At 56.6% G+C, this 27,313-nt stretch overlaps 1 protein-coding gene across 16 annotated transcripts in view; it reads left to right on the top strand.

Annotated features, from left to right (window-relative positions):
• Iqsec1 (IQ motif and Sec7 domain ArfGEF 1) overlaps positions 1–27,313 on the top strand; it is a 302,628-nt gene that overhangs the window by 272,365 nt on the left and 2,950 nt on the right. For 15 of the 16 annotated variants that reach the window (XR_010043749.1, XM_063237942.1, XM_063237941.1 and 12 more), the window contains 11 exons: positions 1,972–3,224; positions 11,008–11,169; positions 12,818–12,940; positions 13,897–14,063; positions 17,649–17,788; positions 18,175–18,204; positions 19,513–19,638; positions 20,510–20,609; positions 21,401–21,562; positions 22,223–22,396; positions 26,427–26,476. Coding sequence is in view for 15 of the 16 variants with exons in the window: in XM_063237942.1 (XP_063094012.1) it covers positions 1,972–3,224; positions 11,008–11,169; positions 12,818–12,940; positions 13,897–14,063; positions 17,649–17,788; positions 18,175–18,204; positions 19,513–19,638; positions 20,510–20,609; positions 21,401–21,562; positions 22,223–22,396; positions 26,427–26,476 (2,487 nt within the window). In the remaining variant the exon portion in view is untranslated. The remainder of the gene's footprint in view (positions 1–1,971; positions 3,225–11,007; positions 11,170–12,817; positions 12,941–13,896; positions 14,064–17,648; positions 17,789–18,174; positions 18,205–19,512; positions 19,639–20,509; positions 20,610–21,400; positions 21,563–22,222; positions 22,397–26,426; positions 26,477–27,313) is intronic. The other variant, XM_063237945.1, reaches the window with a different exon arrangement.

Raw genomic sequence — 27,313 nt, 5'->3', positions numbered from 1 at the left:
GCGGGCTGTGTGCTATGGTAATGGAGGTGGGGCTTAAGCAGGCTGGCAGCCCAGGGCTAGTCCCATTTCAGAGCATGGGGCAGACTGGAAGGATAATGAAGTCGAGGAGGGACATTGAGTGGCCCTCATGGTGGCAGCACCAAGTAAGGGTGGTCATCACAAGCACTGGGCATTCTGGGAAGAGGTGATCATCAGTACAAAGGCCCTAAGGCAAGGGCAAGCACACAGGCAGGCAGTTACACTGAAAGCTACCTGCATTCCGTGCTCCACTGAGCTTCCCAGCAAGCAAGGCAGAAGTGGGAATGGGGCATTATTGCAGGAACTGACTGTGAAGGTGGGGTTCCCAGTTCCACAAGGGGCTGAGGTCTGGGGAGGCAAAGTCCCACTGTTGTGAAATGTGCATCGGGTGGAAGTCAAGTGTGTTCTCCTGCACACAGTCTTGGGGAGGACTAGGGAAAGCAGGGTGATGGCCTGGCCTGTGAGGTCCAGGTCCAGCAGGAGAAAAGAGGCTCTTATGATGCTCCCAGAATGACAAGCAGGAGGCAAGGAAAAACTTTCTCAGAGCTCAGCCTGGGGTCCCTTGTGAGTCCCTTGGGCTTTCTGAGTGCCACTTGCAACCCTGAAAATAGAAATCTGCTATGAACAAATGTGGAAGCGAGGGGTCCTCTTTGGATGCTGTCCAACAGTTTCTCAGAGCAAGAGAGAAAACCAGAGCTTCCCTGGCTGCCAGGCAGGGCATGGAAAAGTCATTTGGATTCCAACCTATGCCCAGTGCACTGCCCTCCTGCGGACCCCAGGACAATGGATGCAGTTGTGCTTGGGGAGCTCTTGGGCCTGAGCCCTGGCACCTAAAGGCCCTGGCCTGATGGAGGCGTCAGTTCCTGACCTTGGTCTTCCTTTGCCCCCTGAGGACTGGGCTACAGCTGCAGGACCATGTCTTTCTAGCCCAGGAGCAAGGCATGGGGTACGAGGAGGGGTTCCCTCAGGCTGTCCTGGTGATGAATGGGCCCACGAGATCCCTTGGGTGGGATCAGTGTAGACTGATAGCCGCACCCTCTGTCTCCACAGTCATCAAGGCAGGTATTGGGAACCATGGTGCCTGCAAGCCTGAGTGTCGCAGGGTCTCTTCTTTGAGTCTTAGTTTGCCTGTCTGTTCAATGGGGGAAGCTTGAGGGCCTCTGCAGCTGTAAACAGGGCTGCCCTGTGCTAGGCCTGTGCTAAACACTTCACGTCCATCTCAACAAGGATTTGCTAGAGTCCACAAGGTGGGAGTCAGTCCCTGTGAAACCCCATTCAGCAGATGAGGAAACAGGGCCTTTGTGTGCTGAGCTCAAAGAAGGGCCCAGGTTGACACTGGGCACTCACTGGCCTTGAACCCCATGGCCGTCAGCTTCAGGGCGTGCTGAGAGCTCTGGCAGGCATCTTAACCCATGTGTCTCCAGTTCCTGTTTCTGGAGGTGCTGGCTTCAGCCCTTCCAGCTCTCCAGGAGCATTTTCATTACCCTGCAAGCCATAGGGTGTGCCAGGGCTGCAGCTCCTGTGCAGAAGACATTTGGGATGCTTGGCATGATATATCCAGCTGCCCTTTTCCTTTTGCTCCCCAGTACTGGGGGTAGAACCCAGGGCCTTTACATAGAGTGATATTCCCAGTCCCTTTCTAAAATTTTTAAGTTTGAGACCATCTCATTAAGTTGCTGAAGCTTGAATTTATAATCCTCCCGCCTCAGCCCTTCCCAGAGTGCTGGGGTTGCAGGCATATGACACAACAATCTTCAGCCTTAACGTGGTACTTCATCTTATTTGACCTTGGAGTCCATGTTTAGGCCCCCTCCCAGCAGCTCCCAGCACTTGTTTCAACCACCTTTTTTGGGATGCACAAGACTGTTTTGGTTGCAGCTCTGCAGGCTGAGGAAGAGGGTAGGTATCTTGCAGGCCAGCACCCAAGGCTGCCCTCACTTTATTCCCCAACAGGTGGAGATGCTAGAACGCAAGTATGGGGGGCGCCTCGTGACCCGCCATGCAGCCCGCACCATCCAGACGGCCTTCCGCCAGTACCAGATGAACAAGAACTTTGAGCGCCTGCGCAGCTCCATGTCGGAGAACCGCATGTCGCGCCGGATTGTGCTGTCCAACATGAGGATGCAGTTCTCCTTCGAGGGTCCCGAGAAGGTGCACAGCTCCTACTTCGAGGGCAAGCAGGTCTCGGTGACCAACGATGGCTCCCAGCTGGGCAGCCCAGTGCCCTCCGAATGTGGGGACGTGGGTGAGCCCGTCACCCTCAAGTCTCCAGCCACCTCCAGCGACTTTGCAGATGCCATCACAGAGCTGGAGGACGCCTTCTCCCGGCAGGTGAAGTCACTGGCCGAGTCCATTGATGATGCCCTCAACTGTCGCAGCCTGCACACAGAGGAGACGCCAGCCCCGGACACTGCACGGGCCCGAGACACTGAGCCCAAGGCAGCTCTGCACAGCATGGACCACCGCAAACGGGGTGAGATGACAGCCTCTTACAGCGATGTCACCCTGTACATTGATGAGGAGGAGCTCTCACCACCTTTGCCCCTCTCGCAGGGTGGGGACCGGCCTTCCAGTACCGAGTCGGACCTGAGGCTGCGGGCTGGGGGTGTTGCTCAGGATTACTGGGCCCTGGCCCACAAGGCTGACAAGGCTGACACAGACACCAGCTGCCATAGCACGCCGTCACTGGAGCGGCCCGAGCCTCGGCTGCGGGCTGATCACCTCCCTCTGCTCACCATTGAGCCACCCAGTGACAGCTCAGCTGACCTCAGCGACCGCTCGGACCGTAGCTCAATCAAGAGGCAGAGTGCCTACGAGCGTGGCCTGGGCGGTGGGCAGCAGGGCAGCCCCAAGCATGGCCCCCACAGCGGCCCCCCCAAGATCCTCCCCCGGGAAGAGCCTGAGCCCCGGCCCCGGCCCCCCAGGCCCCTCGAGAGCCACCTGGCCATCAATGGCTCAGCCAACCGGCAGAGTAAGTCAGAGTCGGACTACTCAGATGGGGACAATGACAGCATCAACAGCACGTCCAACTCCAACGACACCATCAACTGCAGTTCCGAGTCCTCCTCACGGGACAGCCTGCGGGAGCAGACCCTCAGCAAGCAGACCTACCACAAGGAGACCCGCAACAGCTGGGACTCACCGGCCTTCAGCAACGATGTCATCCGCAAGCGGCACTACCGCATCGGCCTCAACCTCTTCAACAAGTGAGTCCTCAGCGGGTGAGCTGCTGGACAAGGTGGGAGTGGGGAGGTGGGCTCCCAGCAGGTGTGGGAGAGCCATCAGGGTCTGAGTGGAAGACCCAGACCACCGTCCTTGGATGGCAGATGCTTACAAGCCGGGCCAGAGGGACAGAATGGGGCTTCTCTGTGGAGCAGAACAGCTCCACAGTGGGGCTCTGCTGCCACATGGACCCCATGGCCCACAGAGGTGAGGCGTGTAGGGTCGTGCAGGCCCAGCCTTGCATGTCAGGCTGAGGAGCTGAGGGAAAAGACAGAACCTTGAGCTGGCGCAGAGCAGATCGGGGTCCGAGGGGGCCTTGGCCAGGCTTGGGATGGACCCAGAGAGTCTGGGCTCATCGGCAGCTGACCTGAGCCGGTACAAGAGTGAGAGGACAGAAGTTTGGGAAATGTGGGGTTGGGCTGCTTCCCCAGGGGCTCAGCGGAGGGTGCTGCTGGGCAGCCCCAGAGCAGGTCCAGGAGGGAGGAGGAGGAAGAGGGTATTTAAAGTAGACTATTCTTAGCAGGGCTGGAAATAGTAAAGGGAAGAGAAGGAGGGCCAGTCTGCCCTACGGGACCTTGGCAGGCTCTTGGGAAGCCTGAGATTTCACATTATTTCTGGCCCTGGGGCCTCTGGGATCTGGGGTCATTGGATGCCAGCCAGGCGTGCACTCCCCTGGATGGGGACGTGACCAGCCTTGTGTGGCACTTCCCCCAAGGCCCCAGAAAACAGCGTGGCTAGTAGCATAGCTGCCTCCAAGTGTTTGGGGAGACTTGGGGCTGCTCTTGAGGCACCCGCCTGCAAATGGAAGTGCTTGGGGGTGGGAATGGAACATGCAGGACTCTGCCCCAAAATCTGACAGCACTGCTCCCAGGCACTGCCATCACCAGAGCCACCTCAAAGCTAGGCTTGTGCCTTCTGGGGGAAATAAGAGGGGGTCCCAGCAGGGGGATGGAGGAGGCTGGGAAAGAGTCTCCTTCAGTCAACCAACTCTTGTCTCAGCCCACCCTCATTCTGTCACTTCTTAATTATATGGCCAGCACAAGGAGATACTCTGCTCAGTGACAGCCTTGAGGTTCTGGTCTTTGGCTATTTTGAAGTCTCCTCATTCAAGACTTTTTTTTTTTTGGCAGTACTGGGGCTGAAGGACTTTCCTGCTACATCCCAGCCCTTTTTATTTTGACACAAGGTCTCACTAAGGTGCCCACTAAGTAGCCTCCTCCGACCTTTTCTCCCTACCCCGCAGGGACAGATGTGTCTCTCTGTCATTTGTTGTTGATTTTCAGTCCAAAGGGGAAGGTTCTCTTGGTATCTTTTAGCTCTTTGTTTGTAAAACATCTGACTGGCCTTTTGTCACGTTTGAAGGTACTATATCACTAGCAGTTATAAATATGACTTTTATAACTATGGATTCTTTTCCTGTTGCTTTTTTTTTTTTTTTTTTTGAGTTTATCTTTGAGATGTCATTCACCCTGTATAGGATGGACTTTACAAAAAGTATCCAACTCGGTGTTTTGGTTATATACCTTTGCATTGTTCTCTGCTCATGTCTCAAAGAAGCGTTTAATTTTATTTAGTCAAATGTTTTGTGTTTTGAAATTGCTTCTCTTTTTATGCTTTGTTTTATGTAATCCCTGCATTTCACAGTGCTGGTCATGGAACTCAGGGCCTTGAGCATGCCTGCAAGCGCTTGACCCCTGCCATACTCCTGACTGCATTGTGTCTTACCCTGAAAGGCTCTGCTCCTGCCCCTAACGTGCTCTTGGGATTTTGTCTGTAGTAATTTCATAGCTTTGTTTCACATGCGATAGGACTTTCATCTGGAATTTCTTTAGAGAAAGAAAAAAAGTGAGGGTTGTCACCTGTGCATTGGCCCTTGACAATCTGATGTCATTCCACAGCCCTATGCAGTGCCTGGCACCGGGACCTGCCTCCTGCCTGGCCCTGGCTGCACCTGGGCCCTCCCCTCCCTCAGCAGGTCCTGGGGCCCCCACCTGCACAACCAGCTCAGGATGCATCTACACACAGATTAAAGGTCCCTTGGAATGACTTGCGATGTCTAAAGGATCTGGAGGCTGATTCTGTCAACATCGGACATGTGTAAATTATTATTTATTCCTTTACCGGTGCTGGGGCTCAAACCCAGGGCTCTGTGCCATAGGCAAGTGCTCGATGAGTAGCATCTGCAGCCACCATATTTAATGCTGTACTCTGCCATGTTCTCTTACTAGAGTCAGCTCCTAAGGAGTACTGGTAACAGTATTTGTCCTCCCAGCAGGGGTTCCCTGATCACCTGTGGTCAGCAGGTGCCATGCTGGGCAGTGCAGATCAGGAGGGGACCCATCTGCAGTCTAGGTCCTTGCAATGGGTCCTTGGATGGTATCTGCAGGCCTCCCTTCCTACAGAAGCTAGATGCAGCTTTGTGTGGAGCAGATCCCAAAGCTTCGGGCAGATGCCCAGCTGAGCCCTGCTCCAGGTTCTGTTTCCTCCTTTGTCCCCTCAGGTCCTGATACCAGCCCAAGAGGTGTTGGGGGGATTCAACTGTGTCATTTACTAACCAGCACCTCCTCCTGCGGGCTTGGAGCCTTTCCATTTCTAGGGCCATGCTTCATCCTTCATTCACTGCCAGGGCTCCCTGGAACCTCTCTGGGACTCAGAGCTGTGGGCCAGTCACCAGTCAGGGCGCAAAAACCTAGGTGCCTGCAGTGATGGAGCCAGAGCTGGCTACTTGAGCCTTGCAGGGTTGGGCAGCAGCGCATCAGGTTTATAGAGTGGGTCCCAAAGCTGCGAGCAGGGCTCTGCTACCTACCCAGGTCCCCATCCTGCTGTATCCTCTGTGCCCCTCCATCACCCCTCGGCCTACCATCACCATTGCTTCCAAGCTCTGCCTTGCCTGCACCCCCTTCCTCCCCGCCCCAGAACAGCTTGGTCCCCTGACCCCAGCAGAGAGTGTTCCCTGCAGCCTTTGCACCCTCTTGGTCTAGAGGGCGTGAGTGCCCAGTCTCTGAGGAATAAGGAAGGAGAGTCTGGGTGACCTGGGGACTCCTATAAGGGCTGGGAGCCATGCATGGGAGCCTCTGTATCTCCTGTGTAGGGCTCTGTGTTTGAAGACAGCCAGTCTACCACCCGCCGTGCCCACCCTGCCTGCTGGAGCTGCTTCAAGTTGAGGCAGAGCCTCACAGGGACTCTGGGTGATGCTGAGAAGCTGTGTCACACTCCAGCACCTGAGGATCCTCCCACTGCCCCATCCCAGGGAAGAGGGGTCTGAGGGTACTAGACTGGTTCCCACCTCACTCAGGGACAAGTCTGCTGGCTATCACTAACAGAGGGTATGCTGGGTTTCACCACTGTGTGTTATCTGTCACCCAGTGCTCAGCCAGGGCAGGAGGCAGGGTGGAAGAAGGGCCAGGCTCAGCGAAGCCAGAGCTGGTTCTCAACCCCAGTTCCCTCTTCCAGGACCTGTGGTGCTGTGGTTTAACAGGCAGCTCTCTGGGGGCCCCCAAAAGAGGGCTGGGTCTTTGGAAGTTAGGGACCTATTCGCTTATGGTCACTGGACTGTTGCCTTTGGTGCCATCAGAGCCTGGGTTCCCTGATGCTATCCTGGGCCTGGGCAGCTGGTGTCCTGGGCCTGGGTTTCTAGAACCCTGTGGGGTAGACTGACCCAAGGACGAGCCCAGCCACTGTCAGCGTGGTCCCCACCCTCAGGAAGGGCTGCGTGAGAGTCAAAGCTGGATGGGACCTCCAGCCCTGCATGTGCGCACGTGCAGGTTCCAGCTTATATGGCTCGACCGGAAGTCACTTCCAGGGCAGCCACAGGGAGCTCCAAAGGCTGTCCTTGGTCTTTTTCTTCCTCAGGCTTGCAGCATGGCTGCGCATGCTGGGGACAGTAGCCCATCACACAGGGTTCACCAGAGGCTTTGCTGACCATGGACCTGGAAAGCCCAGAGCTATCTTTCCCAGAGCTGACCCTGTTCCCAGGGTGAGAGGGTTAGGTGAAGTCCCTGGCCCAACCTTGGGGTAGTCCCTACAGGAAGCAGGTTTCCCCCACCCCTGTGGCTCCTCCCATCCCTCTTCCTGTGCTCTGACTGGCCAGCATTGAGTAAGGTCAGCTGCTGGCTCACGAGGACACAGCTCAGGGATAGGACACCCAGAGGTGCAGGATGGCCACTTCTCACAGCATGAACCAGGACAACCTCTTCTTCACCAGAAGATAGGGCTGAGCACTTGACCAGTAAGTGTTCTTTAAGGAGCACAGACCTGCTCTCATCCAGAATTTTCCATTGCCACTGTTGTCCCCGACAGTTCACAGATAAATCTGGACATGAGATGCACGGAGGGAAATGACCAGTGCAGTCTGTGTTTTCTGTTACACTTGACTCTGAGTCAGCATCAGATGTCTAAAGCTGGCTCAGCCAGCTTGGAGGAGGCCACCAATCCCAGACCAGAAGTAGACCATGGGGGCAGGGCTGTGGGCTGGCTGACTGTTGACCGCCTGTCAGGCGTCCCGCCTACTGGACACAGCAGGCTCAGGTGCCAATGGCCAAAGTCCTTGTCAGCACCTTCCTGAAGTTTGGTCCTTCCAGGGTACAGCGAGGTAAATAAAGAAGGGGTAATGGAGGTGCAGTCAGGAGCATGTGGGAGGGGTTCAGTGGTGATGCAGAGGAAGGACAGGGAATATTTAGGGGCTTCCCAAGGAAAAGGGGTGGGTTAGAACCCTGCACTATTTATGCAGAGGGCACCTGCTTGCCATGCCACATCATTGCCTTGTCCATGTCACTGTGGCATCATCCTGGTGGGTCTTCTCGGGCCCGGTGTGCTCTGCCCAGCCCTGTTTCCAGCAGTGTTTCCCGCATGCTTGAGCCATCTACTCTGCATGTGTGAACTCACCCATCTCTCTGGTACTTCTGTGGTATGCGCCAGTTGTCTCCCCAGTGTACACTGCACAGAGAGGGTCAGTACTTGCCTTGTAATGCAGCTGAAATTGAAGCCCAAGTTCCTGGCCATGCCCAGGCCTCCTGTGCTGCAATGCCCCTCTGTGTCCTTGGGTTTTCCCTTCCTCCTTTGTCATGCTCCAGTGAGGATGTCTGTTTCTCTAGGGTGGGCATTTGGTTGGGGACATCACTGTACTGACACAGCGCTGGCCCAGAGCAGGCACTCAGTCAGTGCGCACAGTGAAGGGTGGAGGTCACTGGCCAAGTGGACCACTCATGACACACAACCCTCCATCGCATCTCAGTGGCCAAAGCTTGTCCAGAGGAATGGGGAAGTGGACTCCTACAAGGAGGCAGTGACACCCGGGGGCAGCCCAAGGGTCACTCTAGTGTGTGAGACACATCACAAGTCTGTGGGACTCCTGTCCTTGACCAATCAACATGGAGCTCTGCCAGAGCTGGTGGGTGGAGAATTGGCCACCTAGCAGGGCTACCAAGTTTAGGTTTAGGGGTATGCAGGGCTTCGTGGGGTTGGAAGACAGCAAGATCCCCAGGCAGGGCTTCCTGTGGGTGAGTGCCCAGCCTGCTGGCCATCCCAGGGCAATCCAGAGCTGCCTGTCCTTCCTGCCTGTCCTTGTTGCCCATTTGGCCAGCCTGCTTGCCAGCCTTGATGGCTGGCTGCTTGGCCAGAAAGTGCTGGTGTGGTCTGGGAAAGGCCGTGTCCTCCCTTCTGTCCTGTCTGGGCTGTAGGCTGGAGCATCCTGGACTTGTGGCTCTGTGTCCTTGCCCCTCTGGCCCACACCAGCCTTGAGACCCCAGCAGCCATGCTGTCCTCTGCCTCAGTCTGCATCGTAACCTGGTCCCTTTTCTGTCTGCTCACTTGCTCCCAGGTGGGGCTGTGCAGGTTTCCTTGGTGCAGTCAGAGGGAGCTTCATAAGCACCTGACCCTTCTCTGTTCTGTACCAAATGTGCCCAGCCTCTGGTCCCACCACTGCACTCTTCCCCATTCCCCCAGGGCCCTGCCCCAGCCACCTAGGGACAACATTGGGGTCCCTGGTCCTGCAAAACTTGTTTCCCCACCCACGCACTATCCAGAGAGCTCTGGCCTCCATCATGCAGGCTTTGGCCCTTGGGCACTAGATTCCCATCTTCCACCATGCCAGATGTCCACAGCTGTCCCTGTCCACTACTGTCATCCCTACAACTCTGTACCTGATAGAGCTGACACTTGATACCACTCCCTGAAGAGCTGAGCCTCGAGTCCCTGCTCCACCTCCACTTTCCCACCATGCTCTGAGTTGTTGCAGGGCAGAAAGCCTGTCCTAGAAGGCCTTGGTGCTGTGGGGATCTGTGGGCACACACAGGACGGCTGGATGGGGGCTGAGCAGGAGGTGGAGGCAGAGCCTGGAGCTGCTGTGTCAGCAGCTATCGGGGATGACAGTGCCCACGTGGAGAAGGGACCAGGCCGTCCTGGTTCCCCACAAAAGTATGGGAAGCAGAGTCACTGTGAGCCCACTAGTGTGCCATGACCCCCTGGTTGGTGGCTGTTGCCTGCCAAGTCTTGGAAATAAGATTTGGGATGACAGTCATCACATGAAAATAACAGGGCCTCCCTACAGTCACATGCACATGTGGGGGTATGTGGCAGCCAGGAGTCACGTGGGACCTGGGTTGGGTACATGCTGCCTTAATCTGCACTGCTGACTAGGGAACAAAAGAAGATTGCTGGCTCTGTCCTCCAAGGAAGGAGAGGGTACACCCCTCCCCCATGAAGGGCATGGGTGCTGGTGTGCTCCAGGGCAGAGGGACCTGAGCCCATGGGTCCCCCACAACTCAGAGAAGCATGGAGTCTGGGAGGGGCACCCAGCTGCTTGATGCCTCTCAGTGACTCTGAGGACTCAAACAGTGGGACAGGGAGCCAGTCTGGCCAGGGGCATTGCCAAGCCCTTGGGCTCCTCACAGCTCCCCTAGTGGCTGAGAGCACCTGAGAAGAGGACACGTGGCTTCCACATGTGCCGCTGCCTGCAAAACCCTTCATGCCACTCTGTCTCCTGGTTGGCCAGCCCAGCTGCCAGGCTAGGCAAGGGCAAGTGACCTTCCAGGAGATGGGCAGTGCATTGGAGGATGAGGGGAGGATGAGTCTGCCTGGCTTCTGTGGCAGGAGTGCCACCGCATAGTGGGCACTGCCCCCACTGGTAAGAGCCTTAGGATAGGCTGGCAGGTGCAGAGGGACTGTGCCTTGCACCCTGATAGGTCTGACTCCGCACTTCCTGTTGAGGACACCCAAGCTCTGTAGGGACACAGCCCTGCTGTTCCAGCTCCGCCTCCCTCCATGGAGCCACCATGGAGGCTGCTGGAAGGACTTAGGCTGGAAACCCCTGTTCATGGTGCTTACCAAGTGCATCCTTGCAGGCCTGGGATATGGGACTCATCCAGTCCTGTCACCAGGGGACGTCACAGACAGGTGAGGTCACAGGGCTGTAAGGTTATAGGTACTGTGAGCCACCAGAGTGCCGAGTCCCAGGAGTAGGGGTTCAGGGAGTGCGTGGGGGGTCACAGAGGCAGCCAAAAAGGGTCTGCAAGCCAACCCTGGGGATAAGGCTCTGTGTGGCCAGCCCAGCCATTATTGACACAAGGTTCAGGCAGGTCAGGATGAAGAGTTTCATCAACCCAGCGCTGTCCACCCCCCATTTGAGGATTGGGGTCGGGCACGTGGAGGAGGGACAAGGACAGGGCCCAGGCTAGGGCAAGAGGGAGGAAGTCGGCACCCAGCCCTGTGTAGAGACCTCCCCTGGCACAGAACCTGGGAACTGAGCTGAGCACATTTCTTATCTCCCAGGAAGCCTGAGAAGGGCGTGCAGTACCTTATTGAGCGGGGCTTTGTGCCTGACACACCAGTGGGCGTCGCCCACTTCCTGCTGCAACGCAAGGGCCTGAGCCGCCAGATGATCGGAGAGTTTTTGGGCAACCGTCAGAAGCAGTTCAACCGTGACGTGCTCGAGTGAGTTCCGGGACTGGGGGCCCAGACCTGTGCCACACTGACACAGCCATCCTTAGGAGCCCTCACATCGTGTGTCACCCCCACTCACAAGGACACCTCCAGGCTCACCCTGTTGACTGTGACAATCACAGTTAATGCCTCAGTATCTTGGGGGCGGGTGCCTGAACCCTGCAGAATCCACACTCCTTGGATTCTCTGGTCCCTTACATGACAGCCTCATATTTGCACATACCCTATGCCAGCACCCATGTATATAAGTGGCTGTTGTGCCATGTGGTTTAGCAAGTGATGCACACTAAGCAGTCTACGTGTTGAGGATGGATAAGGGATGTTTTTATTTTTCGCAGGTGTTTAGAATGTGTGGTTGGTTAAATCCAAACATTTAAATCCAGGGGTCCAGAGGGCAAGTGCACTACCTCCTCCCTTGCCTCTTTCTTTTTCGGGGTCCTGCACATCACACACAGGTTTTCACCCATGCAGGTGCTCACATAGCCCCCCTGCTGCACTTACACACATGCATATGAGCACAAACTCAGACACACAGGAGACCGAGTTTCAGGACCACTGGCAGCGGTTACATGGACCCCGCTGAAGTCTGTGTCCTTCCCAGGCTGGATGCAAGCAGCCTCGGCTTCCCTTTGCCTTCTGAATGCTCTGCTCCTCCATGCCGAGTCCCCATCATGTTGCCAGTGTGGTCACTGCTCTCCACTCTGAAACCCATAGGCTGGATGATGAGGGGCAGCCCCCAGCAATGCCCCTGCAGCCCTTCCTGCACTGTGTCCCTCCAGCTGGTTCCTGGTCTCTAGGAAATCCGGGCATTGTCCACCCATCAGAAAACAGCAGTGGCTTCAGGAAGTCACGAGGCTCCCTGGCCCATCAGCCAGGCACCCCAGCGCTGCCTCTCCCTGCCTGCCTGCCTTCCCACCATGCACAGCTGCCCCAAAAGGCCTGCTCCCACTGCCCCAGGGGAGGGGCGGCCCTAGGAGGGGAGGAGGCCTTTGGTGACTTCCACCTCTGCAGCTGGCGGCTTCAACTGGGTGACAGAATGAAGCCTGGTCCTAGAAGTTGCCTCGACTCTGGGGCCTTTTTCTCTGTACATGGTCACCGTGCTTGGAGGGAGGTGCTGGGGCAGGGTGTGAGAAGTTGGTGACCCTCAGAACCTGTGTATTGGCCACTCCAAGTTTTCTGCCCCAAGATGCCCTGGAAGAGATGCCGCAAGCCACCTCCCTGCTCCAACTCCCATTCCACCCAGAAAGTCTGGGTCTCCGTCATCAGGCACTTGGGAGCCTTGCAGAACTGTGAGAAAGAGCCATGTCCCATGAGGCCGGAAACAGCTAAATGAAAGGCTCTGCAGGAAGGCCTCTCCTGCAGTAAACTTCACATGTAAACAGAACACAAGCATTTCCCAAGGTTTTGGGGTAATGGGCCTTGGAACCCTTGTGCTTTCTAAAGTGCTCTATGCTGACTGCAGAGCCTGGATGCAGCCCTCCCTGCCCAGAGGCTGCTGTCCCCCTGGGTCCGATGCACACCTGTCTGTCATTCATGTTCTCAAGACTCCTGCTCTGGTCACCTAATGGGGGTGCCAAGGTAAGAGTGTCACCCTTCAAGGGCTGGGGCTGCTCACATAGGCCTTGTGTCCCTACTGCAGCTGTGTGGTGGACGAGATGGACTTCTCTGCCATGGAACTGGATGAGGCCCTCAGGAAGTTCCAGGCGCACATCCGAGTCCAGGGAGAGGCCCAGAAGGTGGAGCGGCTCATAGAGGCATTCAGGTAGGTGCCCTGTGTGGCATGGGCGGGGCACCCCACGTTGGTTGAGAGAAGGTGCTGCTCTGCAGAAACCAGCACTGAGTCCCCTTTGTCCCTTTAACCTGTAAGCCTCTTTGCTCTCTCCTGGCCCCTGAGCCAGGCCCTCCCTCCTCACAAGCGTGGAGGGTGGGCTCTGACCTTGTCCATGGGGAACCTGAAGCTGAAGAGCTTCACACCCCACAGTTGCGCTCTGACTATCCATACCAGGCCCGAGACACCTATCTCCCTCATATCCTCCAAGCCATAGAGCCAGGTGGCCTGGGCCCGCTGCTGACTCCATCACATTCCAGCTGTGTGACCCTATGGCTGCTGGGGACTGAGCATGGGAGACTCATGTCCTCTGCTGACCAGGCACTCTGGGCGGAGCACCTCTGGGCTAGGAGGGTGGAGGACAGAGAACCCCAATCCCTGTAGGGACACAAATATCCACCCCCCAAGGATGGTCAAGGCTGAATTGCCACCCCTGCTGTACATCTAAGTATGGTGTGCTAATTGATTGCACCACTGGAGCTCCAGCCCCTGATACACATAATCCTGTCACTCAGCTGTCTCTGTCTGCCTTGGGCGGGGGGGGGGGGGACTCTGTAGTGTGGGTGGCAGGGGGAACAGAGTGGGCTGGATGTGACCCATTGTAGGTCACTTGGTTGTGACACAGGGAAGGGGAGGTACAGGAGGCACAGGCTTGCAGGTGTCTGGCTCACATCTGCTCTTCTTCATCGGCTAAGCTCAGTCCCAGCCACTCGTCACAGCCTTGGGTCCACTGGAGCAGAGACAGGGCAAGAGGGACATCCCCAGCAGGTTAGGAAGGGGCAGGGCACTCAGGGTCAGCTCCACCCAGCTGCGTTCCCCACCCACCAGATGCAGGAGTGAGGCTGGTGATAGGGGTTCCCTGACCAGCCCTCTGTGCACCTCCTCCCCAGCCAGCGGTACTGCATCTGCAACCCTGGGGTGGTGCGGCAGTTCCGGAACCCAGACACCATCTTTATCCTGGCCTTTGCCATCATCCTGCTCAACACAGACATGTACAGCCCCAATGTCAAGCCTGAGCGGAAGATGAAGCTGGAGGACTTCGTCAAGAACCTCCGAGGTGAGCTGTCCACACATCCAGGCCTCCACCGTGGCCAAACTTCTGGGGCTGCAGGGACCAAACGTTTTCGAAACGGAGCTTCTCCCCTGGAACCCCTCACAAGGGCCTAGAGGTGTGTAGGGCCCAGTGCATTCTGGGGGACAGGTGCTTGTTTCTGAGTTGGGACACTTCCCTGCAGAAGAAGTGATGTTTAGTTCGTGCTCAAGTGGTGAAGCTGACTTGCCTTTCCTTCAGGCCTTTCCACCTGATGGGTGTATGTGGAAGGGAATCCGCTCTTGGCATTGTAGATGGAAGCCAGTAGCATGCCATGAGGGGAGGCTGATTATTAAGGTGCCCACAGTGACAGGAAGCAGTGCTGCTGGGCTCTAGTCACACAGCCTGCCTCCAGCCCCCCTCCCCACCTATGAGGAGCTGACCAGTGAGAAGGCCAGGAAGAGGCAAGCCCTTCTGCTGCCATCAGAGGGCAGCAGATGGATAGGCAGGGCAAAGAAGGATTGTGTCCCTGTCCCTGGGAAACTCCTGTTGCAGAGCTAAGGATGGGTTCGAGGGAAATGGCTTTGTCCTGTATGAAAAGGGGGCAGAGCTGGTAGGAATCACGGCCAACTTCAGTGCCTAGCCTGCTCCTTTGCCTGTACCTGCAACAGTGCTGTCTCCTTGGGCAAGAGGACCCTCTGGGCAGTGTCTCCTACTCCTCCCAGCCTTTCTGCAGGGGTTTAAGGGTGTCCTTGTGCGCCGCCTGCCGGTGGAGTTTCCTTAGCATGGTGGCTGAGGGTACCCCTAGATGTTTTCCCACAGAGGAGAGTGAGCAAGGTGGAGCATTTCCCTTCTGCACTCTTGGGAGACCCCACTCCAGGGACGAGGGAGGGAGCTGAGAACCTTGGATGGTGTACATGGTGAAGCCACTCGGGGTCCTCCGAGCCCTGGGCCTCTCTCTCAGGCCTGCCAGTTGTGGTGGTCGGATAATCCCTGGGAGCCTTGATGTGCACTGCTGGAAGTGATCAGCCAGAGAAGGGAAGCTCTGGAGGTTCTGGGTCCAGCATTTGGGGTTCCTGCCCTCTCAGAAGAGGCTTGAGAGTTCCTAGCCATCATCACATGCCATTGTCCCTGCATGCCAAGCACTTGGGGGGGGGGGGCGGTTATCCTCATACCAGGAGCAAGTGCAGAGCATCCTCCTGGTCCTGGGGTGGAGCCCCTCGTTCTGACACTACATCTGGGCTGTTCCCACCAAAACACCAATTTTTGAATCAGAAACTGGAACAGTTCTGCCCCATGTCCCCTGCAAAGGTTCAGAGAGGGTTACAATGTCCCTGGGTCACAAAGCCAGTGCTGGCAGATGTGGGCCAGGTCCCAGCGTCTCCAGGCCAGCTGTCTTTCTCAGGGAGGGCACTCTGTCTTGTTCTTTGTGAGGGAGGCCCCACCCCAGCCCTGCCAGTGTCCTTGGGAATCATTGTGTCGGTTTACCTGGGGTGGGGGCAGCAGGACAGCCCTGGGCTGAGAGTGGCAGAGGGGGACTCAGCATTGTGGAAGTCTTTTGTTAAAAACCTCACTTTTCTTTCTCCCATTTGTTAGTTTTGGGAACAAGCATTGTCTTCACATAGTTCATGTCTTAACTTTTCTCATTGCTGAGACCCACAGATTAACGGAGGAAAGGTTTATTTGCTTACAGTTTGTAGAGGTTTCAGTCCATAATTGGCTGACTCCATGGTAGGATGACTTGGCAGAGGGGCATTGCTGAGCAGAAACAGTTCATGGCAGAGCAGGGCAGGCAGAAGGCAATAAAGTAGTAAGCAATGACAGTGACATTTGCTCTCTTTCTGTCCCGTATATTTTACCCAGGCTACCTGTCTTTAGGGTGGGCAACACTTACACCCAAGCTGGGGCACCCATATCCTACCCTGAACAATGCCAAACTAATCAGGAGACTGATTTTGTAATCACACACCCAGTGTTGTACATTCTAGATCCAGCCCCCTCTGAAAAGCTGCACCTCTGACCACATGAGGCCTTAGCGGACATCTAGACCCAGGCCAAACAGTTCAAAACCCAGACAGTTATATGAGATAGCAGCCTGAGTTCTGGAGTTTATCCAGAAGACTCAAAGTCTTAGCTCCTCTTGTGCAAGTTTCTGGTAGCTGTCCAAGTCACAGGAGGGGCTATGCTGTGCTTCCACAGATGGCAGGGTAAATGAACAGAGGCAGGGCCACTAGATGGGTTGTTACTCAGCACTAATAAGGAGAAATGAACCATCCTTGGAGAGAAGACATTAGGGAACCTAGGACCTGTCACTAAATTGGAGAAACCAATCTGAAACTGGATTTTGTGGTGCATGCCCATAATCCCAGCACTCAGGAGACTGAGGCAAGAAGATTGTTAGGATTGTGAGGCCAGCCTAGATTACATAGTGAGTTCTAGGACAGCCTAGACTACGTAGTGAGACCCTGTCTCAAAAAAAAAGCAAAAGGAAGCCAATTAGGAAAGGCTGGGTACCATCTGCCCCAGATCTGGCATCTGAGACAGACAAAGCTGGAGCCCAGAAAACACTGCAATGGTGGCAGGGCTGGGGACTAGAGGGACGAGCAGGCTGTGCAGAGGGGTCTGAGGGCAGGGACACTGTTCACTGTGGTGCTACAGGGGTGGATACACGTCCTCACACATCTGTCCATACCCACAGAATGCTAGCACACAGAGCAATCCCCTGTGTGAACAGGGCACTGTGGATAACCCCACATTGGGCAGGTCATTGGCCATAACAGTTTGACCCTCCAGGGTGGGGGCCTGAATCTGTGTGTGTGTGTGTGTGTGTGTGTGTGTGTGTGTGTGTGTTTGTTGGGGGGGCAGCTCTGTGCTTTCTGATGGATTTTCCCAGGAGCCTATAACTGCTCTCCAAATCAAGTCTATATTAAACAACCAGAAAGTCCAAAGCACTCCATAGCTGAGCTCTCCTCCCTGCCACCCTGCTGCCCAGGTCACACCCTCTGCCCTGGACACCCACACCTTCACCCCCGAGGTCCCCTCCTAGGCTGTCACACCATTTCTGCCTTGCTGTCTCCTTTTAATAAACCTTTGAGGAACCAGCCTGCCCACTGCTCCTGGACATTTGCACCAAGCAGTCCACAAAGGACACCAAGCTCAGAGGAACTGTGTCACTCAGCCACAGTCATACCGCTAGGAGAGGACAAAACCAGGACTCGGTTCCCGACTCACAGGCCCCAGCCACACAGCCTGCCATTTCTCAGCCTCAGTTTCCCATCTGTGGAAGCACTGGGGCTGTGGTTGGGGATGGAGGTGATGCTTACAGGGCTCCTGGGCCCAGCTGAGAAGGTGACCCTCTTTGTGTTCCCTGAAGGCCTGGGTGGCCTATGCTGGGTCCGCATCAGGTGGGGGACATGGGGACAACAAGGACTGCTCTGTAGCCACCGGCCTGGGTGGGCTGTGGCTCCAGTGGGAACCAGGAAAGGCTTGTTCTTCTGATCTGATTTGATTTTGAAACTGGAAACTGGGGGTGAGCTGAGGGCTGAGGCCAAGTGGAGCTACCACTGCCCACACCCCAGCCATGCTAATCCCTAGCTGCTGTCCCCTGCACAGGCGTGGACGATGGCGAGGACATTCCCCGGGAGATGCTGATTGGGATCTACGAGCGAATCCGGAAGCGGGAGCTGAAGACAAATGAGGACCATGTGTCCCAAGTGCAAAAGGTGGAGAAGCTGATCGTGGGGAAGAAGCCGGTACGTCTTGCTGGGTCCTCGGGCACAGGGCCACGTGCCTGTCATTCTGGCCTCTGGCAGGCAGAGCTGGCGAGTCACTTCCGGGCTGGGTGCTCAGAGCACTGCCTGCAGGCTTGAGGAATTGTGGCTGTTTGCTCCGGGTTGCACTTGAGGCCCTGAGGTTCTTAGTGATGGCCCAGCTCTGCCAACTCTAGGCTCTTTCCTTGGTGACCTGAGCCCCCTGTCCCTGACAGGGCACTACAGTGAGCTCTGCACCTTGGCCACTCCCTGGCATCTAGGCTGGCAGAGCTGGGGACCTGGTGCCCTGGCGGTGGAGGGGCCGGGCATTGCTGCAATGTCCCCGTGTGTGTGGATGCTAACAGCGTCCCTGTACTGTTTTCCCACAGATTGGATCGCTGCATCATGGGCTTGGCTGTGTGAGTACCTCTCTGCTGCTTCTTCTGGCTGCTGCCCACCCACCCGGGGTACCTCCACGTGTCGAGACATGTCACTGAGACCACAGCCACAAGCAAGGGCTTCAGGGTCAGGCGCCGTCAGCCCTTGGGGTGGCCTCTGAGGGGATCCGTGCTCTGCTGACAGCCTGCTCCTGGCCCTAACCTTCAGGCCTTGCTTCCCACAGCAGAGTGCCCACTGTGCCCATTGTGTCTGCTGCCTGCCCTGTGACTGTAGAGTGCATGCACACACACTAGTCTGGCAGAGTGGGTCACGTCCCCATCTCTGTCCCCGTCCCTGGTACCCCGGAGAGACATCCAGATCCCCACCCACACTGCCCTCAACCCCCTGCAGCCCTCTTCCCTCCTACCTCTGCCTTTCACACTGCTTTTCGAAGGCACCTGGGCACATCAGTCCCTATGCCCCATCTCCTTCGGATCAGTCTGTGTCCTTTGAGAGCCAAGGTGCTCCCCATGCCGGTCTCAGGGCAGCACCACTATGGTGAGGTTGGAGGATGCACATGTTCCTTTGGGGGTGTTTCAGGCCACTCTGGGTATAGCTGTGGCTCAGATGTTAGAGGAGGCATTTTGGGTTGGCATTGAAACCTGTGGGGCCTGGCAGACAGGGCGCATCCCATGGACTGAAACCAAACTCCAGCCCTGCAGCCTCCAAGCTCATTGACAAAAGGCAAGTGCCTCAATCCTGTGTACCTCAGTTTCCCCATCTGGAAAGACTTTTTTTGTAGACTGGTGGATTTATAGATGAATACATCCCTATGGGCAGTCAGAAAATGTGGCTTTCCCCGGGTAAAGGATCCTCTATGAATGTACAGTGTTTGGAAGTGTAGTTCCCAGCAACATAACCAAATCAGGGGCTCAGCAAAATGAATGTGCTCCCCAGGTCCTTCAAGAAAGCAGATATCAGGAATTTTCTTCTTACTTTTTGGTTTTTTGAGATAGGGTCTCACAACATAGTTCAGGTTGGTGAAACTCACCATGTAGCACAGGCTGGCCTTAAACTCATAGTGATCTTCCTGCCTCAGCCTCCCTAGTGCTAGGATTACTGGCTTGCTTAGCCAAGCCCAGCAGTATTAGCACTTTGAGAGCAGCTCCCAAGGACAGAGTAGGAACAGCTGCTCCCAGCCAGGACTCCATCCAGCCTCACACTGGGCAGGAGGTGTTTTGGGTGCCAGCACTGTAGGCTGGTTTCCAGCAATGCAAGTGGACTTCTTAACTGCAGTCTCCAGATCCCCAAGCGGGCTGGCGGCCAAGGCAGTGTCTCTTCCCGCACAGGTGCTGTCTCTGCCCCATCGGCGACTGGTCTGCTACTGCCGACTCTTTGAAGTTCCAGACCCCAACAAGCCTCAGAAACTGGGGCTGCATCAGCGTGAAATCTTCCTGTTTAATGACCTGCTGGTGGTATGTGGGTGGTTCTCCTGGCCCTGTGTCTGCCCCTGGGGGTAGGGCAGGGGCTGGCCCAGAATCTTTTGGTTTGAGACAGACCTTAACCCAAACTAGTGCCCGTGGAAGGGAAGAGGGCATTTAGGTCTCAGTTCCAGCTGGGTTTTGTTGGGGGGGGGGTGGCATTCCACCAGCAGGATTCTTCTCTCCACTCTGCCCAGAGCAGGCTACTGCTCTGGGGGGCTCTTCCCTGCAGGTGCTGTCCAGGGGGGAAGAGGAAGAAGGGTGCTGGTAGTACAGGACCACCCAGGTCAGAGACATAGGGTCCCTGAGCCTTGTGAGCTTCCCAGAAGAAGCCTGCTGCTCCCAGCCCCAACCAGGGCCAGTGGCTCCTAGGGACGCTGCGTTCTGATTGGCTCACACAAGCCCCCCGGGAGCTGGGAAGAGAAGATTGCTCTCTTTCCTGTAGGCCAGACTGAGGGCCATGGAGTCTCCGGCAAGCCCCAGGGACTGTGTTCCCCAGCCCAAGGAAGGCTCAGGCTGGGCCTGTGCCAGATCTGGCTTCTCCCTAGGGTCAGTCCCTGAAAAAGCAAGAGCCCTGACTGCCTGTCCTGTCTTCCAGCTGCCAGGCCCCAAGCAGGCGCCTCCCACTGTGATGGGGCCCTAGGGACACACACAGTGGTGACTAAGTGCCTCTCTGCTGTACCGTGGGGCTGAGTTACCAGCCAGAGTGGCATTTAGGACTCACTGGGACAGGAACCACTGTCCCCAGCATAGTGACTGCCCAGATTAGCTGAGCACAGGCTGCTGGCCTCCAGGCCTAAGGAAGGTCCCCAGGTGCCATGCAGTCCTTACAATTCTAAAGTCTAGCTCTGTTTCTGTGCCTTAGGTCACCAAGATCTTCCAGAAGAAGAAGAACTCGGTAACATACAGCTTCCGGCAGTCCTTCTCCCTGTATGGTCTGCAGGTCTTGCTCTTTGAGAACCAATGTGAGTTGGTGTTAGGGGTAGCTGTGTCCTCTATTATGGGGCATCTACTCCTCACCCACCTCAGCACAGCGGGCAGCTGAGGGTGTGACTGGCTGTGGACCCTGGGTTCTAAGATAGAGCCCCAAATCTTGGAGCGTGGTTGAGCCCATATTTAAATCTTCACATCAACATTTAAATATCTTGGGCTTCCCTTGAAAATTCCAAAGGCTTGGTGTCACTTGGAGTCCCTTCCCATACAGCAGCAGGAAGCTGGGGTACATACAGACACACACACTTGCACGCATGCACTCCAGCATGACCCAGTCACTTGCATCCCTAAATGGGCTAAGACCCCCAACATATCCAGCAGGGGACACTCAGCCAGGGGATTCCCATGACCATAGCCAAAGCCCTGGTGGCACCAGGGAGGGCACTGGGTGTGCCAGGAGCTGTGGCCACTAAGGGACAACAGCTCAGCCTGTTATCCAGAACCACCTGGGTGATGGAATGAGACACTCAACCCTCTCTGTCCTCCTCTGGGACTCAGCACCTGGCATTGGATAAAGACCCCAATGTGAAGGCCATCTTCCTGACCCTTGGGTGGGCCTGGCAGCCTTCTCCACTGGGCTGTGTACCCTCCCTTGGTGCGTAGTAGGGCTCAGGTCAGGGACATGTGACCATCCATGCTTGTCTGATTTTGCTGCTGAGGCAAAGCTCAGAGCGCTTGTCCTAGGCCATCATGTCCCAGCCCCTGTGACCAGCATGGATGCTGCAGAGATGCACTGCACCCACAGGCATCTTTTCCCTCACAGACTACCCCAATGGTATAAGGCTCACATCCTCTGTGCCTGGGGCAGACACCAAAGTGTTAATCACCTTCAATGCCCCCAACCCTCAAGATCGGAAGAAGTTCACTGATGACCTCCGAGAGTCTGTGGCAGAAGTTCAGGAGATGGAGAAGCACCGGATAGAGTGTGAGTCCTGGCCCCACAGGGAGATGGCAGTGTCCCTCAAGTTCCCCAGGATCCCCAGGCTGGCTGGGCTCCTGCCCTTGCCTCCTTGTCTCTGATCACAGGCGAGATGCCTCCTGTCCCCTATGGCCTCCACAGCCACCTGGAGGAACAGCAATGCCAGAGACACTGACAGAAAGAGGCCTGGGAGGGAGGGCCCGCTTCCCCAGTCTCTCCTGTGTGAGAGCAGTCTCTGCCCAGGGGCGACTTGTTGCTGCTCAGCCATCCGTGGACAAGAGCTGGCAGGGTCTGAGGTGGAGCCCTTTGTCCTCACCATGATTCTTAGCCAGTAGTCCTTGGGCACAGCCCCAAGTCACTTCCTGGAGATACACACTGTTCCCACCTCTGCTACCTCTGTGGAAGAACCTAGCTGAGCCCAGCTTCCCTGCCAGATCTTGGAAGACCTTGCCAGCCCTTGTTTCCCTGCCTCCCTAACTGGACGTGCCAGTCATTGCTGCAGCCTGGCCTCTTCTGTGTCCTGTCCAGGTCTCCATTTGGTAGACAGTGACCCAGGCCAGTGCCAGCTCTGAGCAGAGATAGGGACATGATCACTTGTATCTCCTTGCCTGGACTGCCCTCCTCAGCTGTGCCCCCCTCACCTGCCTGTCATCTTCTCTGTTCCAGCGGAGCTGGAGAAGCAGAAGGGTGTTGTGCGGCCAAGTATGTCCCAGTGCTCCAGCCTCAAGGAGCCCGGCAACGGGACGCTGAGCCGGGCCTGCCTGGACGACAGCTATGCAGGTGGCGAGGGCCTCAAGCGCAGTGCGCTCAGCAGCTCCCTGCGCGACCTCTCAGAAGCGGGTAAGAGCCTGGCTGGAGCTGCCTCCTTAGTGTGGACAGGACCAAGACTGGGTGGCCAGTCGGGGACAGAAGGGCAAGGAGAGCAGGGCTGTCTGTGGCCAGAAGGGAATAATGCAGGACAGCCCAGCGCTCACGTTCCCTTCCTTCTTCTGGGGCCTTTATTCTTTCACTTGGCTTTTGAAAACTGCTCCAAGGTCAACAGCCTGGCCAGTGTGTCCCATGTTCTCTGTGCTGCGTGTCCCGTGATCACTGCTGATGAATGAAATTGAGTGAAGCCCTCTCAGCTGCCTGTACGCCCCTTTCTGGGTCCCCACGCGTGCTTTCCCTGCAGGGGCCTCCAGCCAGCCCGAGGTGGTCCCCTCAGCCTGCATGGGGGGCCCTGGTGGAAGTTGTGGTTGTTGGTGGTATCTATTTCTGCGTGTGTTCAGTTTGCTGCCAGCCACTTACCCTAAGCAAGCAGCCATGCCCGAGACCCTGGGTTTCCAGAAGGGCACTGTGAGCCTCAGAAAGTTCCTGAGCCAGGCTTTGCTAGCCTCTGAGCAGGACCCTCAGCCACCCACAGGATGGGGTAAGGGCCGTGCCATAGCAGCCTCACAGCTACCTTCCCCCCTGGGGCAGGGGAAGAGGCTCACGGAGGGTGGTAGGTGCAGGAGTAGGTCCCCCTGGTGGCATGTGGGTCCCAGGAGCCTGATACAGTCCTTGGCCAATGAGACCCTCACAGGCTGAGACCAGCCCCCTTCCCTTCTCGGGGCTAACTGCCACCCTGCCCTGCCTCAGGCCCTCACCTTGGCCAGTATGAGACCCCAAGAGCCTGCTCAGGGTGCCATCCCATTTCTCATCCACGGCCCTGCCTCACACAGCTTATTCATTCTCAGAAAGTTTTTATCCTTGTTTTTCAGTTGAAATTTTTTCTTTGCTTTTGTCACTTTTTTTTCCATAGCGAAACCCCAAAGTTCATTGCCAGCATGAGGGTTTAAGGCAGGCCTTCTCAACCTGGGCACAGTGGGCATTTTGGCTAAATAACCCCAGTCTTTAGGAGGCTGAACAGCACCCCTGGCCTGTCCTCACCATCCCTGGCATCTCCACAAGCAGCTGGGTGACCCTCAAGCCCAGGTTGAGAATCCCTGGCTATCCTGGTCATCTTGTTCACCCAGCTACATGTTGTGGGACTGCTTGGGCCTCTGCAGGTGTGGCTGGGCTCTGTTTGAGTTTGTGCAGTGTGGCAGTCCCCTCCCACTCCCCTAAAAGCCACCAGGGTGCTCCTGTGTAGACTACGCAGGTGGCAGCGGCTCCATAGCCAGCCACAGACTTGGTAGATTGTTCCCACTGCTGTCTGGTGATCCTGAGGCCTGCAGGAGCCTATGCCTGGAGAGCCTGAGGTAAACTGATAAGGGGTCTGAGGAGATTTCTGGACAGCCAGCTTGGCAGCTGCAAGATTTATACTCTGAACCAGCTGTGTGGTGAGCCCCCTGCAGACAGCATGATGCCCTGGCCCACTGTGATCCTCACCACAAAAAGCCTGGGGGTTGACTCCATAACAGTTGCCGCCTGTAACCTCCACGGTCCACCTCCATCCAGGCGATGACACACCAAGGACCCAGCCTGAGCCCCATGTGAATTGGACGAGGGAGGCTGTTTCATTCTGCTGGCCCAGCGGGGAGCCACTGCCACTCCAAGCTGGAGAGGGCAGGGCACTGGGCTCTGGCCTCAGCTGCTGCCTTTTATCCAGCGGCACAAGAGCCAGGTGTACCCAGGTCTCAGCACACACCCCAGCTGCATCATGTGACAATGGATGCTGCACAGGCCATCACTCCGCATTACATCCCCTCTGCTGAGCTGACCACAGAAAGGACGTCCTTGGGTTGCTGGTGGCACCAGTGACACTAAGGGTGGGTGGACAAAGCATCATCTGCAGCCACTGTGATGTGCTTGAGGCCAACCTTTGATGTCCAGCATCCGAGCCAGCCCACCAGGCCATGTCCCCGCTGCAGCATGGAAGGTCCCAGGCCCAGTGAGGGCAACATGGAATCAGGACCACATAGCTGCATCCCATCCTGTTACAGTCACCCAGGCTGTGAGGACCAGGGTGCCAGGTCTGACCTGATCCAAGAGAGCATCACTGCCCCCCACCCCAGATCCTCCAAGTCCACGGAGAAGGGCCTATGCACAGGACGCAGCAGGTGACACCTCTGGCTGTGCCTGTGAGCCGAGGCTCCCTCTACATCCTGGGCTGAGTTACAGGTTAAAGACCATGCTTTGGAAACCACTTTGAGCCCAGGAGAGGCCCTGTTGTCTGCTCCAGAGTGGGCAAAGGAGGAGGAACGGGGAAGGCCTTGTTCACCCCCAAGCCTAGCCCTGCTGGCTCAGCCCAAGACTGCCAGGTGCAGCAGGTGGACAGAAGTGGGTAGGGCAGGGACCAGCAGATGGCTGTCCTCTGTCCCTGGGTTTTGGTCAGTTGCAGGAGTCCATCAAGCCTTTCAAAGGCCAGGGAGCAGAATATTAAACTCCAAATTGCTGAATATTGTGGGACATACCTGTAATCCCAGCACTCTGGAAAGCTAAGACAGGAGGATACAAGTTCAACCCCAGCCCAGGCAACTTAGCAAAACTCCATTTCAAAATAAAAAAGGGCTGGGAATGCAGCCCATGCAGAGGGATTCAGTGCTCTGCAGTAAGTAACCAAATGCCAAAGGCAGGAGAGCCTAGACTGTCAGCATTTCTATGTGGCACCAGGATGTCCTGTCTAGAAGGCCAGTGGGGGGATGACAGGCTGGTCAGTTCCACACAAAGGGAAACTGAGGTCTGCCACCTTAGCGCCTGCTTTGGGGAGGCCGTGATCTGGCCTGCGCTATGTCCCCTTGCTGGGGAAGGGCAGCCTATTTCTCTCCTGTGAACAGAAGATCCAGGGGCCAGAGCCTCTCTCGTCTCTAGGATGCAGCCATTCTGGAAATGCTCTGCCCAATTGGGGCACTGCCATCTGTGGCCCCGGCGCCCACCTGGGATTCAGGAGACAGGATGAAGAGACTGGTCTTCTCCCACGGTGTGCTGATTTGACCATGATGAAGCCCTAAGTTCCCCCAGACACTGTCCTCACCCACTGCTTCCAGATGTCCTGGCCTGGCTTGGAGAAAGAACAGCCTTTGCCCCAGAAGCTGGGGCACGGATGCCCGAGGGCACTCAGCAATGTCCCCTGCCCTCAAGGCACAGGAGCAGCCTGGCTTTGCATCCAGCACAGTGGCAGTGTGGCTGAGGTGTCTGGCCTCGGTGAGGGGACACCACTCAGGTCTCAGTGGTGTCATTGTGGGAACTGGGCCACCCATCCTGGCCAGTCGCAGCTTCTGCCCTTCTCTAATGCGGACGGACTGGTGCCACCCTCAAGACCCTCGAGTGCAGCGTGGTGCTACCCAGCACATACAGGGTGCCTGTATGTACCCCTTGCAGGGGGCAAATCCATGACTAAGGGACCCCGCTGGCTCTGGGAACAATGTGCCACACCAGGGGGCGGGCTAGAAGGGAAGGAGCAAGGGCCCTGTTACCCCACTGTCTCTTACCCCAAGCAGAGCACTGCACAAACAGAACTCAGCCCAGAGACCCCAGGGAGATTTAGTCCCTCTGACCCTGCTATGGCACAAGATGGAGGACATATATGTGTGTGTGTGTGTATGTGTGTGTATGCGTATATATATGAAATCTGCAGAGTCAGGGTCCGGGCCAGCCCAGGTGCTTGTGGTAAACAAGAAGCCATCCATGTAGTCCCCTCCACACACGACTGGGGTTGGCCAGACAGGAGTCAGGCCCTGGCCACCTGTGCACGTGTCCTTGCCCCAGGATCCTAATCTCAGCCTGCCGTGCTGGACAAGGAGCAGCAAGCTGGGCTGGCTTGAAGCATCCTTCCTGAAGTCCTCACTTCGTACTCGGCATTGGGCAGGGGACCAGCCTGCTCAGTGGCGGTGGCAGCGGCAGGCAGGCAGACAGGCGGTGCCCAGCCTGGTGTGCGTGTCTAACCTCTGGTATTGCATGTTCTGGGCAGGGAAGCGAGGGCGTCGCAGCAGTGCAGGATCGCTAGAGAGCAATGTGGAAGTAAGTAGGAAGTACCCCGTCTGGCTGGCTGTCCTGTGTCGCCCCATCCTTGGTTCTCTGTCTGTCTGTCCTGCTCTGCCCTCTCCTGCACAGACAGGCAGACACGGCCTTCCCTGCCCGTCTCCGCTCCGTGCATGCGGCTTCTCTGCCTTCAACATCCACGCCTCTCACCGCTTGTTTTGGACCCACCGGTGGGGGTGGCTCTGCATTTTGTGTTTACGTTTTGCTTACTCCCTGTACCCTGTGGTCCCTGAGCATGGTTAACCGTCCAGCTTCGTGAACGCACCCTGGGGTCCCTGCCCTGGCTGTCACCGCCCCTCCACTGGCTGTGGGGTGTGTCTGCCCCACTCAGCTCTGCGCCCAGCTGCGCCATGGCTTTCTTCCTGGAGTTGGGCTGGCTGTGTCTGCAGTCAGGACACAATGGAATTGCTTAGCTAGCCCACGGGAGGACAGCTTTTGAGAGAGGAAAGTCAGTGCGGATTTCATGAGATTTCATTCATCCTCCCCGACCCAGCACTGTCCCCATCTTGGCCTCAGCTGGCAAATCTTTTTCTGTTTCTCCTTTTCTTCATTTGGTTTGCAGGAGGTAGCTCCAGCGAAATGCTTAGGCAGCCCACACCCCCACGGACAAGGCCACAGGGCCCCACCTGTCTGTCACCACACCCTCAGGCACCCTGGAACCCCCATGTGGGCAGAGCCTGCACCCCCAGCCTCCTGGAAAATTCCCAGGTGTGATCAGGGCATGAAGTCAGCAAGAGCTGGGCTGCTTTTCCACACACACTACCCCTTCCCGCTGCCATCCCTAGGACCTGCGCCCTCAGGCAGGCACCACGTTCA

This window comes from Cavia porcellus, unplaced genomic scaffold, assembly GCF_034190915.1.
Source record: "Cavia porcellus strain 051 isolate PalLab524CR breed Dunkin Hartley unplaced genomic scaffold, mCavPor4.1 scaffold_27, whole genome shotgun sequence".
NCBI classification, from domain to species: domain Eukaryota; kingdom Metazoa; phylum Chordata; class Mammalia; order Rodentia; family Caviidae; genus Cavia; species Cavia porcellus.
The sequence above is the reverse complement of the archived record's forward strand: the minus strand, read 5'-3'. Positions and strand labels throughout refer to the sequence as shown.